The 19,456-nt window shown below is 45.7% G+C and overlaps 1 protein-coding gene and 1 non-coding gene across 2 annotated transcripts; one reads left to right on the forward strand and one right to left on the reverse strand.

Annotated features, from left to right (window-relative positions):
• The first annotated feature begins 11,633 nt into the window (after positions 1–11,633).
• On the forward strand, positions 11,634–11,795 carry LOC123146710 (U1 spliceosomal RNA). Its single transcript, XR_006472904.1, has one exon. It is a non-coding gene; the product is annotated as a U1 spliceosomal RNA (small nuclear RNA).
• A 188-nt stretch (positions 11,796–11,983) lies between these two features.
• On the reverse strand, positions 11,984–16,578 carry LOC123145939 (uncharacterized). Its single transcript, XM_044565470.1, has 6 exons — positions 16,280–16,578; positions 14,737–15,672; positions 14,184–14,360; positions 13,353–13,495; positions 12,488–12,598; positions 11,984–12,374 (listed from the first exon to the last, which is right to left on the reverse strand). The coding sequence occupies exons 1-6, from the start codon at positions 16,451–16,453 to the stop codon at positions 12,323–12,325; spliced, it is 1,593 nt and encodes a 530-aa protein (XP_044421405.1). The 5' UTR covers positions 16,454–16,578; the 3' UTR covers positions 11,984–12,322.
• Between the last annotated feature and the right edge of the window lie 2,878 nt (positions 16,579–19,456).

The raw sequence follows: 19,456 nt of genomic DNA on the forward strand, positions 1-19,456 counted from the left end.
TTTGGCAGTCGAGGCTGAGCCCTCGATGTCGCTAGCGATCCGACCCGAAGGGGAGACAGCAACAGGGGTTGCTGCTCCTGCCTCGCCTCGCTGCGGCAAGGTGAGGCGCGTGGCCAAGGCGATCACCTCCAGGGGGTGCGCCTGCGAAACCGCGTCATTTAGATGCGTGCGCTTTTATGGAACATTCGTGGCTTCGGCCACGCGGGTCGGCGCATCCAACTAAGAGAATATATTATGAAAGAAGCTATAGATATCGTTGGGCTTCAGGAAACGATTAAATCCGAGTTTCGGCTGAAGTAAATATGCCCTAGAGGCAATAATAAAGTATTATTTATTTCCTTGTATCATGATAAATGTTTATTATTCATGCTAGAATTGTATTAACCGGAAACATAATACATGTGTGAATATATAGACAAACAGATTGTCACTAGTATGCCTCTACTTGACTAGCTCGTTAATCAAAGATGGTTATGTTTCCTAGCCATAGATATAAGTTGTCATTTGATTAACGAGATCACCTCATTAGGAGAATGACGTGATTGACTTGACCCATTCCGTTAGCTTAGCACTCGATCGTTTAGTATGTTGCTATTGCTTTCTTCATGACTTATACATGTTCCTATGACTATGAGATTATGCAACTCCCGTTTACCGGAAGAACACTTTGTGTGCTACCAAACGTCACAGCGTAAATGGGTGATTATAAAGGTGCTCTACAGGTGTCTCCAAAGGTACTTGTTGGGTTGGCGTATTTCGAGATTAGGATTTGTCACTCCAATTGTCGGAGAGGTATCTCTGGGCCCACTCGGTAATGCACATCACTATAAGCCTTGCAAGCATTGTGACTAATGAGTTAGTTGGGATGATGTGTTACGGAACGAGTAAAGAGACTTGCCGGTAACGAGATTGAACTAGGTATTGAGATACCGACGATCAAATCTCGGGCAAGTAACATACCGGTGACAAAGGGAACAACGTATGTTGTTATGCGGTCTGACCGATAAAGATCTTCGTAGAATATGTGGGAGCCAATATGGGCATCCAGGTCCCGCTATTGGTTATTGACCGGAGACGTGTCTCGGTCATGTCTACATAGTTCTCGAACCCGTAGGGTCCGCACGCTTAACGTTACGATGATAGTTTTATTGAGTTTTGATGTACCTAAGGAGTTCGGAGTCCCGGATGAGATCGGGGATATGACGAGGAGTCTCGAAATGGTCGAGACGTAAAAATCGATATATTGGACAACTATATTCGGACTTCGGAAAGGTTCCGAGTGGTTCGGATATTTTTCGGAGTACCGGAGAGTTACGGGAATTCGTATTGGGCCTTAATGGGCCATACGGGAAAGGAGAGAAAGGCCTCAAAAGGTGGCCGCACCCCTCCCCATGGTCTGGTCCGAATTGGACTAGGGAAGGGGGGCGCACCCTTCCTTCTTTCTCCTTCCCCCTTCCCTTCTCCTACTCCCACAAGGAAAGGAGGAGTCCTACTCCCAGTGGGAGTAGGACTCCCCCCTATGGCGCGCCTCTCCCCTTGGCCGGCTGCCTCCCCCTTGCTCCTTTATATACGGGGGCAGGGGGGCACCCCAGACACACAACAATTGATCCTTGAGATCTCTTAGCCGTGTGCGGTGCCCCCCTCCACCATATTACACCTCGATAATACCGTTGCGGAGCTTAGGCGAAGCCCTGCGTCGGTGGAACATCATCATCGTCACCATGCCGTCGTGCTGACGAAACTCTCCCTCAACACTCGGCTGGATCGGAGTTCGAGGGACGTCATCGAGCTGAACGTGTGTAGAACTCGGAGGTGCCGTACGTTCAGTACTTGATCGGTCGGATCGTGAAGACGTACGACTACATCAACCGCGTTGTGATAACGCTTCCGCTGTCGGTCTACGAGGGTACGTGGACAACACTCTCCCCTCTCGTTGCTATGCATCACCATGATCTTGCGTGTGCGTAGGAAAATTTTTGAAATTACTACGTTCCCCAACAGTGGCATCCGAGCCTGGTTTTATGCGTTGATGCTATGCACGAGTAGAACACAAGTGAGTTGTGGGCGATATAAGTCATACTGCTTACCAGCATGTCATACTTTGGTTCAGCGGTATTGTGAGATGAAGCGGCCCGGACCGACATTATGCATCAAGTGTTGATGGTTAACAAGACCACTAGTTTCAAGAAAAGGGCAAAGGGAAGAAGGGGAACTTCAAAAAGAACGGCAAGCAAGTTGCTATTCAAGTGAAGAAGCCCAAGTCTGTACCTAAGCCTGAGACTAAGTGCTTCTACTGCAAAGGAACTGGTCACTGGAGGCGGAACTGCCCCAAGTATTTGGTGGATAAGAAGGATGGCAAAGTGAACAAAGGTATATTGGATATACATGTTATTGATATGTACTTTACTAGTGTTTATAGCAACCCCTCGGTATTTGATACTGGTTCAGTTGCTAAGAGTAGTAACTCGAAACGGGAGTTGCAGAATAAATAGAGACTAGTAAAAAGGCGAGGTGACGATGTGTGTTGGAAGTAGTTCCAAGATTGATATGATCATCATCGCACACTCCCTATACTTTCGGGATTAGTGTTGAAACTAAATAAGTGTTATTGGGTGTTTGCGTTGAGCATGAATATGATTTGATCATGTTTATTGCAATACGGTTATTCATTTAAGTTAGAGAACAATTGTTGTTCTGTTTACATGAATAAAAACCTTTTATGGTCATACACACCAACGAAAATGGTTTGTTGGATCTCGATCGTAGTGACACACATATTCATAATATTGAAGCCAAAAGATGCAAAGTTAATAATGATAGTGCAACTTATTTGTGGCACTGCCGTTTAGGTCATATTGGTGTAAAGCGCATGAAGAAACTCCATACTGATGGGATTTTGGAATCACTTGATTATGAATCACTTGATGCTTGCGAACCGTGCCTCATGGGCAAGATGACTAAAACGCCGTTCTCCGGAACTATGGAGAGAGCAACAGATTTGTTGGAAGTCATACATACAGATGTATGTGGTCCAATGAATATTGAGGCTCGTGGCGGATATCGTTATTTTCTCACCTTCACAGATGATTTGAGCAGATATGGGTATATCTACTTAATGAAACATAAGTCTAAAACATTTGAAAAGTTCATATAATTTCAGAGTGAAGTGGAAAATCATCGTAACAAGAAAATAAAGTTTCTACGATCTGATCGTAGAGAAGAGTATTTGAGTTACGAGTTTGGCCTTCAGTTAAAACAATGTGGAATAGTTTCACAAATTCATGCCACCTGGAACACCACAGCATAATGGTGTGTCCAAATGTCATAACCGTACTTTATTGGATATAGTGCAATCTATGATGTCTCTTACCAATTTACCACTATCGTTCTGGGGTTATGCATTAGAGACAGCAGCATTCACGTTAAATAGGGCACCATCAAAATCCGTTGAGACGACGCCTTATGAACTGAGGTTTAGCAAGAAACCGAAGTTGTCGTTTCTTAAAATTTTGGGGTTGCGATGCTTATGTGAAAAAGTTTCATCCTGATAAGCTCAAATCCAAAATCGGAGAAATGTGTCTTCATAGGATACCCAAAGGAGACAGTTGGGTACACCTTCTATCACAGATCCGAAGGCAAAACTTTTGTTGCTAAATTCGGAAATTTTCTAGAGAAGGAGTTTCTCTCGAAAGAAGTGAGTGGGAGGAAAGTAGAACTTGATGAGGTAACTATACCTGCTCCCTTATTGGAAAGTAATCATCACAGAAATCAGTTTCTGAGACACCTACACCAATTAGTGAGGAAGTTAATGATGATGATCATGAAACTTTAGATCAAGTTATTACTAAACCTCGTAGGTCAACCAGAGTAAGATCAGCACCAGAGTGGTACGGTAATCCTGTTCTGGAGGTTATGTTACTAGACCATGACGAACCTACGAACTATGAAGAAGCGATGGTGAGCCCAGATTCCGCAAAATGGCTAGAGGCCATGAAATCTGAGATGGGATCCATGTATGAGAACAAAGTATGGACTTTGGTTGACTTGCCCAATGATCGGCAAGCCATTGAAAATAAATGGATCTTCAAGAAGAAGACTAACGCTGATGGTAATGTTACTATCTATAAAGCTCAACTTGTTGCGAAAGGTTTTCGACAAGTTCAAGGAATTGACTACGATGAGACCTTCTCACCCGTAGCGATGCTTAAGTCTGTCCGAATCATGTTAGCAATTGCCGCATTTTATGATTATGAAATTTGGCAAATGGATGTCAAAACTGCATTCCTGAATGGATTTCTGGAAGATGAGTTGTATATGATGCAACCAGAAGGTTTTGTCGATCCAAAGGGAGCTAACAAAATATGCAAGCTCCAGCGATTCATCTATGGACTGGTGCAAGCATCTCGGAGTTGGAATATACACTTTGATAAGTTGATCAAAGGATATAGTTTTATACAGACTTGCGGTGAAGCCTGTATTTACAAGAAAGTGAGTGGGAGCACTACAGCATTTCTGATAAGTATATGTGAATGACATATTGTTGATCGGAAATAATGTAGAATTATTCTGCAAAGCATAAAGGAGTGTTTGAAAGGAGTTTTTCAAAGAAAGACCTCGGTGAAGCTGCTTACATATTGAGCATCAAGATCTATAGAGATGGATGAAGACGCTTGATAAGTTTTTCAATGAGTACATACCTTAACAAGATTTTGAAGTAGTTCAAAATAGAACAGTCAAAGAAAGAGTTCTTGCCTGTGTTACAAGGTGTGAAATTGAGTCAGACTCAAAGCCCGACCACGGCAGAAGATAGAAAGAGAATGAAAGTCATTCCCTATGCCTTGGCCATAGGTTCTATAAAGTATGCCATGCTGTGTACCAGATATATTGTATACCCTACACTGATTTTGGCAAGGGAGTACAATAGTGATCTAGGAGTAGATCACTGGACAGCGGTCAAAATTATCCTTAGTGGAATAAGGATATGTTTCTCGATTATGGAAGTGACAAAAGGTTCGTCGTAAAGGGTTACGTCGATGCAAGTTTTGACACTAATCTAGATGACTCTAAGTCTCGGTCTAGATACATATTGAAAGTGGGAGCAATTAGCTAAGAGTAGCTCCGTGCAGAGCATTGTAAACATAGAAATTTGCAAAATACTTACGGATCTGAATGTGACAGACCTGTTGACTAAAATTATCTCACAATCAAAACATGATCACACTTTAGTACTCTTTGGGTGTTAATCACATAGCGATGTGAACTAGATTATTGACTCTAGTAAACCATTTGAGTGTTGGTCACATAGAGATGTGAACTATGGGTGTTAATCACATGGTGATGTGAATTATTGATGTTAAATCACATGGCGATGTGAACTAGATTATTGACTCTAGTGCAAGTGGGAGACTGAAGGAAATATGCCCTAGAGGCAATAATAAAGTATTATTTATTTCCTTGTATCATGATAAATGTTTATTATTCATGCTAGAATTGTATTAACCGGAAACATAATACATGTGTGAATATATAGACAAACAGATTGTCACTAGTATGCCTCTACTTGACTAGCTCGTTAATCAAAGATGGTTATGTTTCCTAGCCATAGATATAAGTTGTCATTTGATTAACGAGATCACCTCATTAGGAGAATGACGTGATTGACTTGACCCATTCCGTTAGCTTAGCACTCGATCGTTTAGTATGTTGCTATTGCTTTCTTCATGACTTATACATGTTCCTATGACTATGAGATTATGCAACTCCCGTTTACCGGAAGAACACTTTGTGTGCTACCAAACATCACAGCGTAAATGGGTGATTATAAAGGTGCTCTACAGGTGTCTCCAAAGGTACTTGTTGGGTTGGCGTATTTCGAGATTAGGATTTGTCACTCCAATTGTCGGAGAGGTATCTCTGGGCCCACTCGGTAATGCACATCACTATAAGCCTTGCAAGCATTGTGACTAATGAGTTAGTTGGGATGATGTGTTACGGAACGAGTAAAGAGACTTGCCGGTAACGAGATTGAACTAGGTATTGAGATACCGACAATCAAATCTCGGGCAAGTAACATACCGGTGACAAAGGGAACAACGTATGTTGTTATGCGGTCTGACCGATAAAGATCTTCGTAGAATATGTGGGAGCCAATATGGGCATCCAGGTCCCGCTATTGGTTATTGACCGGAGACGTGTCTCGGTCATGTCTACATAGTTCTCGAACCCGTAGGGTCCGCACGCTTAACGTTACGATGATAGTTTTATTGAGTTTTGATGTACCGAAGGAGTTCGGAGTCCCGGATGAGATCGGGGATATGACGAGGAGTCTCGAAATGGTCGAGACGTAAAAATCGATATATTGGACGACTATATTCGGACTTCGGAAAGGTTCCGAGTGGTTCGGGTATTTTTCGGAGTACCGAAGAGTTACGGGAATTCGTATTGGGCCTTAATGGGCCATACGGGAAAGGAGAGAAAGGCCTCAAAAGGTGGCCGCACCCCTCCCCATGGTCTGGTCCGAATTGGACTAGGGAAGGGGGGCGCACCCTTCCTTCTTTCTCCTTCTCCCTTCCCTTCTCCTACTCCCACAAGGAAAGGAGGAGTCCTACTCCCGGTGGGAGTAGGACTCCCCCCTATGGCGCGCCTCTCCCCTTGGCCGGCTGCCTCCCCCTTGCTCCTTTATATACGGGAGCAGGGGGGCACCCCAGACACACAACAATTGACCCTTGAGATCTCTTAGCCGTGTGCGGTGCCCCCCTCCACCATATTACACCTCGATAATACCGTTGCGGAGCTTAGGCGAAGCCCTGCGTCGGTGGAACATCATCATCGTCACCACGCCGTCGTGCTGACGAAACTCTCCCTCAACACTCGGCTGGATCGGAGTTCGAGGGACGTCATCGAGCTGAACGTGTGTAGAACTCGGAGGTGCCGTACGTTCAGTACTTGATCGGTCGGATCGTGAAGACGTACGACTACATCAACCGCGTTGTGATAACGCTTCCGCTGTCGGTCTACGAGGGTACGTGGACAACACTCTCCCCTCTCGTTGCTATGCATCACCATGATCTTGCGTGTGCGTAGGAAATTTTTTGAAATTACTACGTTCCCCAACATCGGCACCACGATATCTTAGCTATAGATCCCCTAGAGCGCTTTGTTTGGCACCATAGTCCGGCAAATGGCCATTCGGGTGGCATGCTGCTCGGCTTCTGCAGCGCCATGTTCGAGGTGCTGACCTGGGAGGTCGGCACTTTCTTCATTGCTGCCAACATCCGCATGCGAGCGTCGCTTCGCGAGCTTGTGATCGTGCAAGTCTATGGACCAGCAGATCACTCACGCTCGGCGAGTTCTTGGGAGAACTTGAAGCCAAGGTGAGGGTGGTATCTGCAGCTCAAATCCCTTTAATGGTGGGTGGTGACTTTAACCTGATTCGTTCGGGTGCAGATAAAAACAACGACAATATGAATTGGCCAAGGGTGGCCATGTTCAACAACGCTATTGCGTCTATGGCACTTAGGGAAGTGGCCAGAACTGGGGCAAGGTATACTTGGACTAACAAGCAACTAGCCCCCGTGCGATCTGTCTTGGATCGTGCTTTCATGTCTCCGGACTGGGAAGTGGTGTTTCCTTTCTGTTCGCTCCTTGCTGAAACAAGGATTGGATCGGACCATGTTCCCCTCATCTTATCTTCAGGGGAAGATAGGATTCGCCGCAGCCCGCGTTTCTTCTTTGAAACCGCGTGGTTTGAGGTTCCTGATTTCGACACCATCTTTAGGGAGAGATGGTTGCGATGTGTCCAACTCGCAGGCCAGCAACGCGGCCCAATGGAGTTTTGGATCGCTGTCGGGGGTCGCCTCCGCGCAAGCCTAAAGGATGGGGTGCGAACCAGGGGCGTGACGACAAGGTCCTCAGGGCGAGGCTACTCGGTGAAATAGCACTTCTCGACAATCAAGCGGACACACAACCTTTCTCAGAGCAAGAATGGGCGCATCGATATGCCTTGTAAGGGCAAGTCGAAGCTCTGCTGCGGTCCGAGGAGGAATATTGGAGGCGTAGGGGAGGCCTCAAGTGGACACTCAAAGGCGATGCGAACACTAAGTATTTCCACGCGTACGCGAACGGCCGGCGTAGGAAATGCTCAATTCTTAGGTTGCAGACGGAGCAGGGGCTTCTTCTACAGCAATCGGAGATTACCCAGCATATCTACGACTTTTATATTAGTCTGATGGGGACCGACGAGGCTCAATGCGCGCGTCTGCGAGCGGACGTGTGGATCCCGTCTCAAAAGGTCCTCGATAGCGAGAACGAAGAGTTGGGCTCGCGTTTCTCCCTAAGGAGATAGACGATGCACTCCTAAGCATGAAATCAGACACGGCTCCGGGGCCGGACGGGTGGCCGGTGGCGATGGCCATTGCTGCGCGATCCCATATACAATGTGTGTAATGGCTTCATGCGTGGTTTCGTGGACATTGCTAGGTTAAACTACGGCGTGCTCTCGCTAATCCCGAAAGTGTCTGGGGCGGACAACATTCATCAGTACAGACCCATCGCGCTCATTAACGTACCATTTAAAATATGTGCCAAAGGTTGCGCCACTCGGCTCACGCCGATCGCTCATCGCACCATAAGTCGTTCTCAATCTGCGTTCATACATGGTAGAAACATTTTGGAGGGGCCGTTAGCTTTGCAAGAGACCCTTCACGAGCTTAAGCGCATGCACGAACCTGCGATTCTCCTCAAATTAGATTTCGAGAAGGCTTAGGACTGCGTCAATTGGGATTTCCTCAGTCAGATCCTCACCAGTCGAGGCTTCTCGCCGATGTGGGTGCACCGAGTCATGCAATTGGTCTCGGGGGGGGGGGGCAAACTGCAGTCTCGATGAATGGAGAAGTAGGGCACTTCTTCAGGAACAAGCGTAGCTTGCGCCAAGGCGATCCCATGTCACCGCTCTTGTTCAATTTTGTCGCCGATGCGTTGGCGGCTATGCTGCGGAAAGCAACGGAGGCAGGACACATAAAAGGGGTGTTGGGACACCTCATCCCAGGGGGGATTTCGCACTTGCAATACGTGGATGATACGCTATTGTTGTTCCAACCCGACCTCCATAGTGTGGCTACGGTCAAAGCCTTGCTGATTAGCTTCGAGCTCATGTCGGGGCTTAAAATTAATTTCCACAAGTGTGAAGTGATGCCTATGGGCATGGAGGCGTCTGAAGGTAGGCGTATTGCGGACCTGCTCAATTGCAAACTAGGCAAACTCCCGTTTACCTACCTGGGTCTCCCGTTGGATGCCAAACGCTTCACGATCGACGGGTGGGCTCCGCTCTGGACCAAGGTGGGAGGGCGGGTATGTCCGTGGAGGGGGAAGTTCCTATCCTCTGCAGCTAGGCTGGTGCTCACGAACGCGAGCCTCTCCTCGCTGCCGCAATTTGCTATGGGTCTGTTCCTCCTGGCAGAAGGGGTTCATGCCAAGATGGACACACCTTGGTCCCGTTTCTTTTGGGAAGGATCGGGACCAAAACGCAAGCACCAGATGGTTAAATGGGCTGCGGTGTGCCGTCCCAAAGACCTGGGAGGTCTAGGGATCACAAATACCAGAATCTTAAACATTGCACTTATATGCAAATGGATATGGAAGCTCTCGCAGGGGGCAACGGGTATGTGGGTTGACCTGTTGCGTGCCAAGTACTTCCCGAACGGGAATTTTTTCGAGGGTGTGGCGAGGGGATCTCCTTTCTGGAACGATCTTCAAGCGGACCGACCGGCCTTCGCACTGGGAGCCAAGTTCTCCATTGGTAACGGCCATTCGGTCCGTTTCTGGCTAGACCACTGGGTGGGATCCCAACCCCTTTGGTCAGAATTCCAGGACCTTTACGCTCTGGCTGTCAACCCGGAGCAAACTGTTGCCACGGCACTTGCCTCATCCCCTCCGACGATCCATTTCCGAAGAGAGTTAACGGGAGCAGAACAAGCTCACTTTAACGGAATTGCTTGATTGCATTGAGCCGGTATCGCTGTCTACGACCGCGGACACTGTCACCTGGGCCCTCACCCCGTCCGGCAAGTTTTCGGTCAAGTCTCTTTACCGTAAGCTGTGTTAGGGCCCGTCCTTCCAGGTGCCGAATGGCTTGTGGAACGCGCGCCTTCCGCTTAAGATTAAGGTGCTTTTTGGCAACTGTTCCGCAATAGACTGCCCACTTCGGCTAACGTCGCCAAACGCAATGGCCCGTCGACCGGCCTGTGTGCGATAAGTAATGTCACGGAGGATGCGAACCACGTATTCTTCCGCTGTCCGTTGGCACATTTTGCTTGGAGTGCCGTTCGTGCAGCGGCCAACACCTCCTGGGACCCTCGGTCGGCTTCCGACCTCGCGGCCATAGTAGACTCGGTTCAAGGAGGCAACAAACGTGTGCTTTGGAGTTGCATCGGCGCCTTGGCCTGGGCTATCTGGCTCACTAGGAACAAACTAGCGATCGAGGGAATCTTCCCATCACACCCTGCTAACATAATTTACAAATGCAACCTTCTACTGCAGCAGTGGAGTCCGTTGGCGAGGCGCAAGGATGCTGAGAAACTGAAGCAAGCTCAAGATCGTCTTCGCCAGGTCTACGTTTTGGCTAGGGAGCCATCCGCCACTTCTACGCCGTTAAGTGGCCCTTTCGTCACGCGAGCGAGCCTGCGTGCTCTATGCTCTGGCTTCGGGCCTTGTATTTGCATCGCTGCGTGCTTCTTTTGGCCCGTTTTAAAACTCTCGTGTCTCCGCGTCGGCGTGGCCTGAGCCTCCGTGCTCGTGTTCGATGTCCTAAGACTATGTTTGTTACGCTGCCTAAGTTGTGGGCTTTATTAATTTAATATAAAGCCGGACGCTTCTAGCGTCTTTCTTCTAAAAAAAATCTCCCCTTATTGGGAGAGTGGACGTCATAATTTGTGATAGAGGGGTACGCGTTCGCGCGGCCCCTGCCAATTCGAGTTCAACCTTAAAATTCGCGTTCGCGGCCCCTGCCAATTCGAGTTCAACCTTAACCATCGAACTTTGTGCAGATTCAGATTTCAGCATTAGTAGTCTCGTTATTGCTTCACCCAGACGTTTTTCGTCGTCCGATCTCTGTGCTCTCTTCCTTCAGCGATTGCAAGTCCTTGATCACAATGGTTTCTTGGTCTAATCAGGTGAGAAGAAAATGGGATGCACTGGTTTGCTTCCAAGATGCTAGCTTCGAATCCCTACCGTCTTCATTTGATCTGGTTTTGCTTCTCTTGAGTGGAAGCGACCCAGGCCATGCAGTTCCCAGAGCACTACAGAGAGGGTAAATAAAACTGAAAACACTTGCGAGGCGTTGAAGATCAGCGACGGGGTCCTCTCATTGTCATGGTCGATCACACGTCTCCGGTGTTCCCGCGGCTATCGCAGCAGGATCCTGTTGGTGGCTCGTCGTGGCCCCGTACGCGCGTGCCTTCCCAGGCCCAGCCGTGGCGCCGTGCCGAATCCGGAGCGGAGCGAGTATCCTTGAGCAGAGTCCGGGGCCTGAACGAGCACCCTAGGAGCCCGCGGTAGTTTAGTACCACATCGGCAGCCGAGTTGCCTTGGGGCTGGAGGGGCGCCTACATAAGCAGCGCACAGGGCAGCCGTAAAACTTACTTACCTGGACGGGGTCGATGGCTGATCAAGAAGGGCCGTGGCCTAGATCAATGGCTCGCATTGCACTTGGCGAGCACGTTGGCCTACCATCTCCTCTTGTTGGGAGAGTGGACGTCATAATTTGTGACAGAGGGGGTACGCGTTCGCGCGGCCTCTGCCAACTCAAATTCAAACTTAAAATTCTGCGGATTCAAATTTTGACATTGGCACTCTGCATGAGTTTCATGACAATGCAAATGCAGATTCAGACTAACATTAGCACTCTGTGAGTTTCAGGACCGTGCGAATTTATCATGGGTGGTCTTCTTTTGAAAAACCATTCGATCTCAAAAGGCACAATTCATAATACATTGGAAATATGTTTCCTCCTGATGGAGATCGACTTGGATTCATCATTGTCACATGGGGCATACATATAGATCTCGAATATGGTGGAATCGGATCAAATTTTCGCACATATGTACATGATGTCATACATGGGATAAGGCTACAAAAGATATGTACAGGTCTTTGTTATATTCTGGGAACTTGACATGTCGAATCAATGCATGAAATCGCATGCTTCAGCAATGGGTAATCAGCCCTCTCCAGACCAACCAAACAGCATCGTCCATGGCTGCAAGAGATGTGCCGGCGCTACCGTCTTCAAGAGGCGCCTTGAGGGGGCGAGCCGGTGCCAAGGTCTTCAAGAGGCAACAACACCTTCGCAGACGTCCCCACGACACAACGGGCACACCCTGCAGCATTGCATCGACAAAACCTTAGCAGGAGATAGCTGGCGAAACAGGCCCGCGTTATCGGCGATCCAAAATTGCCTTTTTGCAACAGGAGGGGCTTTTTTTTTCCTTACCTGTGTATTTCTTTAAGCCACTTGTCGACACACTGCAGGTGAAACTCATGTTTGCATGGGAGACTTCTTATCTGATCTCCATCCTCATATTCAGTTAAGCAGATATGGCACCTGAAGAAGGTGACAAGCACAATGTTAACATTTCAGCATCTCCCAGGACCACACTGAATGAAAAGACTCGACCAGGAAAAAGAAGAGATCCAAGTGTTAACTTGCAATTCCAAACTATATTTCAAGATTTCTGACATGGGACTTATGATAGCTTTATGGAGAGATGTCCATATTTTTAGCTAGAGAACCCAGATCTCAAAAAATGGAGCTTCAAGTGTATTATAAAGTAATCATTCCCAACCCCTGGGTGCTAGACAAAACAAATTTGCAAAGACAGAAAGAAGACGGGTGACGAACAGCGATCGTCCACATGATTCAGGGTCTCTAGATGCTGTACATGAACTTCTACTCATCAGTTATCATGACATTGTTATACCCTTTATCCAGGCGCTAACAGCAAACCATGCAAAGTCTGCAAAGGGCAAACTGTGTCTAGTAATTCAACTTGATATGGCAATTTTAACACCTAGCTCACTGTGATAGATATAATGTCATGGAAGACAGTATTAACCAGAACATGCTTCCCTCGTAAGATCTCTATAAGATGTCAACAATGCCTATAGTTAGCAGTTAAATTTGTATAGATTCTTATTCAGTGTCTCATAATATGGTTTCTGGCTGGATTATAATAGGTGTAAGATAAACAAATCGTTCGGAAGTTTATTTGAAGCAACTATCAGAAACATACAAACATCAGAATTAGTAAAACTGCTTCCTTACGAAAATTAGACAGATTAAATGACAAGAAGCTCACTGTTCCATATCAGCACTGCATTGGGCTGTCTCAAGCTTTTTGTAGCTCTTACATGGTAATGAATTAACCACAGACTCTGGAGCTTGAGCAGAGGCCATGGAAAGTGAAAGTGATGAGGGTTGCCGATGAATCTCATCCAATACCTGGAAAAAATTGTGCACGTAAGCATACTAAGTAACCAGAGAAGAAATCTTATACAAAAACAACAAAGGAGCAGTGAAGTTGACAGAATCATCCTTTAAACATTCCACTCCTAGTTTAGTCAATGGGTGCAAATTACCGTTAGTTACAATTTACATACTTCTATAGACTGAACTATCGAAGTTCCTATTTCTAATTTTCTGGTGGTGCTTTGTCCTCATAAATGAATAAACCATCATCCAGACATAGCCACAAAACAATCCCTGCAATATTGACTTCGATCTGCAACTTATGCGGCCAATTCTATTTTGTTGTTGTCAGATGATTTACTAATTCAAAGAGGTTGACACAAACTTTATGCAAAAGAGGAAATAGTTGAAGTTCCAGTCTAATGTAGTGATTTCAAATATCAATATGAATCTGCATGAAATTATCATGTTGCTGTGTTGAAGTCTGTAACTGGAGTAACAGCTGCATATGGCAATCACATACATTTGTGTCAAAACTCTTCGTACTATATATATAACATATATGCAGTTGCCTCTCTTAGTTCTTCTAAACACAACTAGAATGATGATGATCATCAATGAATCAGACTTGAGGAACACAAATTCAACACACACAGTGCTAAATAGTTCTCAACACTTCAATAAATAAAAACATTTAAAAAAATGAAGGGAAAGAGCAAACCTCAAATAATGCCTCCGTTAACATGACAATTCTTGATATACTTGCACGAGCACTAGATTCTTCAGCGACCAAGAATGCATCACAGGTGCATCTGCCAATTTGGTGAATCCCCAAAGGACAAGCAGCAGTACTTTGTCCGTTCCCACTATCAAAAATAGCACGACGGTGCTCCCTAATCTGTAACAAGACAATAGCACGAACTTAAGGACACATGTGCATGAGATCAAGCAGCAAATGATTAAGACCATAGAAAACAATGCTACCGAGTGTAAGAGCCAGAACTGAGAACACATCGGGCGTAAAAGACGTGCAGAAATGAAACAGCATATGCAGCATATAAAGTTAGGTTCACTTCACGGAATTCTGAATATGCTGAAAGCAAATAGCGAGAACACATATGATGGTTAAAGTACGAGTTTTTGTTCAGATAATAGTGCAAACCTACATCAACAATTAACAACTTAATCTGGTAGCGACAACAACAATATTTCCTAAAAATGGAATCGCAACATATGGAAGAGTAGGCATAGCTGCCATAGGCCAGAGCAATTACCCGAGATCTTGAATACTGGTTTACTCTGATTGAACCATGGCGTCTACGATGAAAGTATCGTGCCTCCTCAACCTCATCTCCAAAAAGATCATCGCCAAGGTCTAGCCATCTACTGTAAAATCCCAGATCATCAGTGTCTGAATCTAGATAACCTCTAGAACCACGTCTTGAAAACGAATCCCATAGGACTCTTCTATGATTTCTTCTTGTTTCACCATTGCTGGAATCTCGAGAGTGTTCTGGGCCATCATTTGAGAAAATGCTAACCATGTCTTCATGCACTGTACTTCCACCAATCTGACCATGTGACACACTGAATATGGTTGGAACATCTTCTCTGCTAGCAGTTGCATCTGGAATTGATTCTCCAATGATGGATGATGCACTTGAAGTAGCAGGCAACATGGATGTTAAGCTGGATTGAGAAACATCTGATCTTTCACTTGACAAAACATCTCTGGATGAAGTCCTGCGGAGAGCTGCCTCGCCGTCTTCCAAGCCAGGCATGATCCTTTCAGATGCCATCAGCGAGGAGTGGAAATCAGACTGGGACATGGAGCCACTAACTTCTGTAATGAAAACTGCGTCAATATGGACATTGTCAGGTGCAGGTTCTACAAGCTCTTGTGCCATAGGACTAACCCCTTCTCCAGATGTTCTCTCATCATTGCCAACTTCATTACTGAGATTTCCCCTAATCATGGCATCCTTTCCTGACGAACTCCCGAGACCACTCGTCTCAGCATCTTTAATTCGCAGGGCATGCTCCTTGTTCTCGTGACAGTCCAGGTGGTTGAATCGGAGGCGGTGACTTATGGTGCTTGAAGACGGATGCACTCTTGGGTCTGACTCGCTGGTGTGGCGAAGATCCTTAGCAGACAGAGAAGGCTGGAAATCTAGCCCAGCCGCTGCTCGCTCTGCTTGCCGAGTTGCTGCCTGCACAATATACCTTCCTGACATCAGCTAACAACATAGATAACAAAACAGAAGGAAAACAGAGCAACCTTATCCACTGAAATCATGAAACCCCACTGGCACTTCAGTAACATACAGAAATGTTGCAATTTCACAGATTTAGTTCAGCTTATCACTCAGGAGACCCGATACTTTTAGTGTTGAATGACAGATTATGTGAGCCCTCCATTCATGTCCATTATGAGGGTTGCAGTATAGATGTAGGCTAGCTAATCCAGAGGGAGCTAATCATGGCTGCATGGCACGGATGTGTAAGGAAGGGACATAAATGTTCATTCAGCTAGTCAACAGCTCGTCCATAGTCCATACTATACTACCTATCATGATTGAGCAAGCAGCGGTACAAAGGAAATGGTGCTTAAAAGCTCCAGAAGCATGTCCATGGCTCCTCTCAACCAAAGCTACGCCTCCAAAACCACCATCCCCAATCCCACGACCCAATGAACAGTAACCACCGACGAATCCACACCTCCGCAAGACAACTCCAACTTCATCCCCAACCCCACGACCCGGTATCCCAAGCCAGGCGACGGCGCGGCGCTAGGAGGGGGCAGGAGCGACTGACTACCTGGAGGGCGCGCGAGGAGGAGGCGGCCGCGGCGGCGGCGGCGGCGAGGCCCCCGTGGTCGCCCGCGGAGGATCCGGCCCCGAAGCACCCGCCGAGGCCGATCCGCGGCCGGCGCCGCGGCACCGGCGACGACGACGACGGGCCGGCGGCGCAGCTGCTGCTCGCGGCGCCCATCTCGCTCTGCTTTTCGGATGGATGGATGGATGGGTTCCTCCGCTCTCCGATTTGGGGGAGAGAGTGGGGAGGGGGAGAGCAGGGGCTGGGAAGTGCCGTGGGTGCGGGGCGCTGTCCTTCCCTTTTACATCTGCGCGCTTTATAGATTGCTTTCGCTTCGGAATTCGTTTATTTTTTTGCGGGCGATGGTTGCCGGCCGGCCCGGGTTTTTATCCCACCCTTCAACCATTGACTCTGGGGTTTGAGTCAAGAACATAAAATGGTGCTTGTTATTGAGTCCACGCAAAATGTGGATGGCGGAGAGAAGAAAAGAAATGCAGGCTTCGGTGGCTAAATGCGTGTAAACATAGTTTTAATTTTAACCGAAGTTATGGTAGATGGTATTCCAAATTGACACGTGAATTTGTACATCTCGACAAGTCAAGCCGGCTAGGAGAACGTGGGTCTAACTTGGATCACCAAAACCGACACACCAAATGTTCACGGACACTATCTATAAAAAAGATGGACATGTGTGAAACTATGTTAGTACAGTAGTGTATGCATATGGCCAATCACGCCTCACGGAACGGTTCATCCTCCTTCATCGAGCACATTGTCATCGTGTTTACTTCAAAGTAGACAACAAGAATGTCAAATACAATGCAATGGCATTTGTCCGAACACTTGCCGCGGGTGGTGTCTGCCCTGTACGACATCGACAGGGGCCGAATGATATCTGGGCTATGGTCAGATCCGAATGATATTGACAGGGGCCGAATGATATCTGCCGTCGTGAGGCCTATCATCGTAGAGATCCTCCATTGCTACAAAGAGTGTGAAGGAGGGGTAGGAGAGCCATTGGATCGCAACTAGACGGCAGATTTTGACGCTGCTATGCCTGTACAGTAACAACTCAACTGTAGAGGAGCCAAACCCGTCGGCAGGCACCTTGCAACACACAATCACTTAACACCTCCATGGACTGTAGCAGCCAACACAATTTCATTTGCCTACCGTGTCCACCTTCTGAACCTTGATGTCATGCAACTAATCTAAGGTGTGTCATGTGTCTTTGTACGCCATAGTAAACACTGACCATCTCACATTCAAATTTCAAAATTTTGCAATCACCTCAGCGCAGTTACACTCAACCACGACAGGTTTGGTTGTAAATCCCACTTGTTTGCAAGGAAAATAAAAAAGGACAATTCTTTGACCACAATAAAACCAGTAAACAAAGCAACTCCAATTATTTAAGAACAAATTATTGTAGGTATATCTAGAATTGGCTACATACTTACACATACCATAGAAAATCATATACTTTAGAACCCACCATCAAGATATTTGTTACATTATACACCACAGACCTCTCTGTCAAGATACTTAAGAACACTTAAGTGAATGCTAGCCATATCAATATATGAACTATCATTCATCTAAGTGGCATAAATTAATCTATGGAGACTAACTAATGTGATTATGCTTGCAAAATGTGATTCAAATTGAGTGCAAGCATATTTATAATGATAGACGGGAACTTGTGTAACGAAGAACATCTCACCTTAATATGCAGCAATAATGTTATTCCCTCCGTTCCACAATACTCGTCATGGTTTTAGTTCAAATTTGAACTAAAGCCACGACAAGTATTGTGGAACGGAGGGAGTACATGGTTGCTTTTGTTTTGTAATAAAATTATATGTAATTTAGGATCGTACCTTGATAAATTGAGGTATAAAAGAAAAAACAAATGTGGTTAACTTTGCTATGTGTAAAAATAAAATAAATTAGTTGAAACTCCATATAAACAAAATGAGTTATAAATAAATATAAAATGTAATTAATTTTGCTAAGTGTAATGGAGAGATCAACTAATATTGATCGTATATTGGCAGTTACAACAAAATAAAAAATGTGATCAATTTTGCTAAATGTAATAGAAAAATGTATTGTTACCATTATATGTAGATTTAATTAGTTTTGAATAAATAGAAAGTGTGTTAAATGAAATAAAGTGTGCAAGTGATACCTTGGCAACAACATTTGGCATATTGATTTTTTTAAATCCCCCCCCCCCACCCACCCACATGTGATTCTTATACGTGTTTGCTCACTTACTCTTGCATTCTAGCAAACATAAAAAAAACATAAACAAATTTCTTGCTCTCATCAAGTTCGATGTTTGAAAGTAGAAATTCACAATACCTTTCACATTTTTACGCAAAATTAATTAGACGCATAAATAATTGAAAACGTAGCCTAGCACAGTCAGGGGGCGAGTATTTTCCATTCTTTAGCTAGACACTGCCCCTTCTTCGAGCATTTACATGTATTGCAGTCGTTTGGTCATTGGAATCTACTCATGGTCCCAATGTTGAAGGGATGCTCAAAGCCTTCTATTACATGAATGCTATTTCCACATAGCGTATGCATGCATTGCAAGAATATTGAAGACATATTTTAATGGTGTATATTAATTAGGGAATAAGGTCAACCGCAAAAAAGGGAATAAGGTGTTTATTATAATCACGCAAAATCATGTTTGACACATAGGTTGTCATTGAAAGTACAGCCATGCCCCTAAGTATGGTTTGGTATCGAGGATGAAAAAATAAAGGGAGTAATGAGGCCGCTAAATGTATGAGAGCAGATTTTACATTTTAGTCCCATGGGCGAAGAATGTCGAGGATTGATGACCATAAAAAATTAAAGTGATCAAGAAGGACTTCATGAGGGCTTGCTTTTATAGTGATTCTTTTTGTTCTTGAGTATTAGGAATCCCACACTATTAACAGGGACCATTGGGAGGCAAAGGACACTCAAGCCAATCTTCACGGCACCTTTTTCATCAACCCAAAGTACAATGCTAAGTGGCCCAAACAAATCCCAAGCAAAAAATCACTAATGTGCAACTTTAGTGTTGGTCGGAGCCTCTAGGCAATCACCTGTGGCTGCTATGGAAAGTTGGTTTACGCAGGAGCATCCAAGATTTACTCTAGCCCTCTCGGGCTAGAGCTG

This window comes from Triticum aestivum, chromosome 6D (assembly GCF_018294505.1).
Source record: "Triticum aestivum cultivar Chinese Spring chromosome 6D, IWGSC CS RefSeq v2.1, whole genome shotgun sequence".
In the NCBI taxonomy this organism is placed as follows: Eukaryota; Viridiplantae; Streptophyta; class Magnoliopsida; order Poales; family Poaceae; genus Triticum; species Triticum aestivum.

Coding starts and splice junctions, on each gene's coding strand:
- LOC123145939 (XM_044565470.1), bottom strand. CDS start 16,453: ATGGGCGCCGCGAGCAGCAGCTGCGCCGCCGGCCCGTCGTCGTCGTCG. Junction 13,496..14,183: donor TAACGGAGGCATTATTTGAG/GTTTGCTCTTTC, acceptor AATTTTTTCCAG/GTATTGGATGAGATTCATCG. Junction 12,599..13,352: donor TGCAGTGCTGATATGGAACA/GTGAGCTTCTTG, acceptor CACCTTCTTCAG/GTGCCATATCTGCTTAACTG.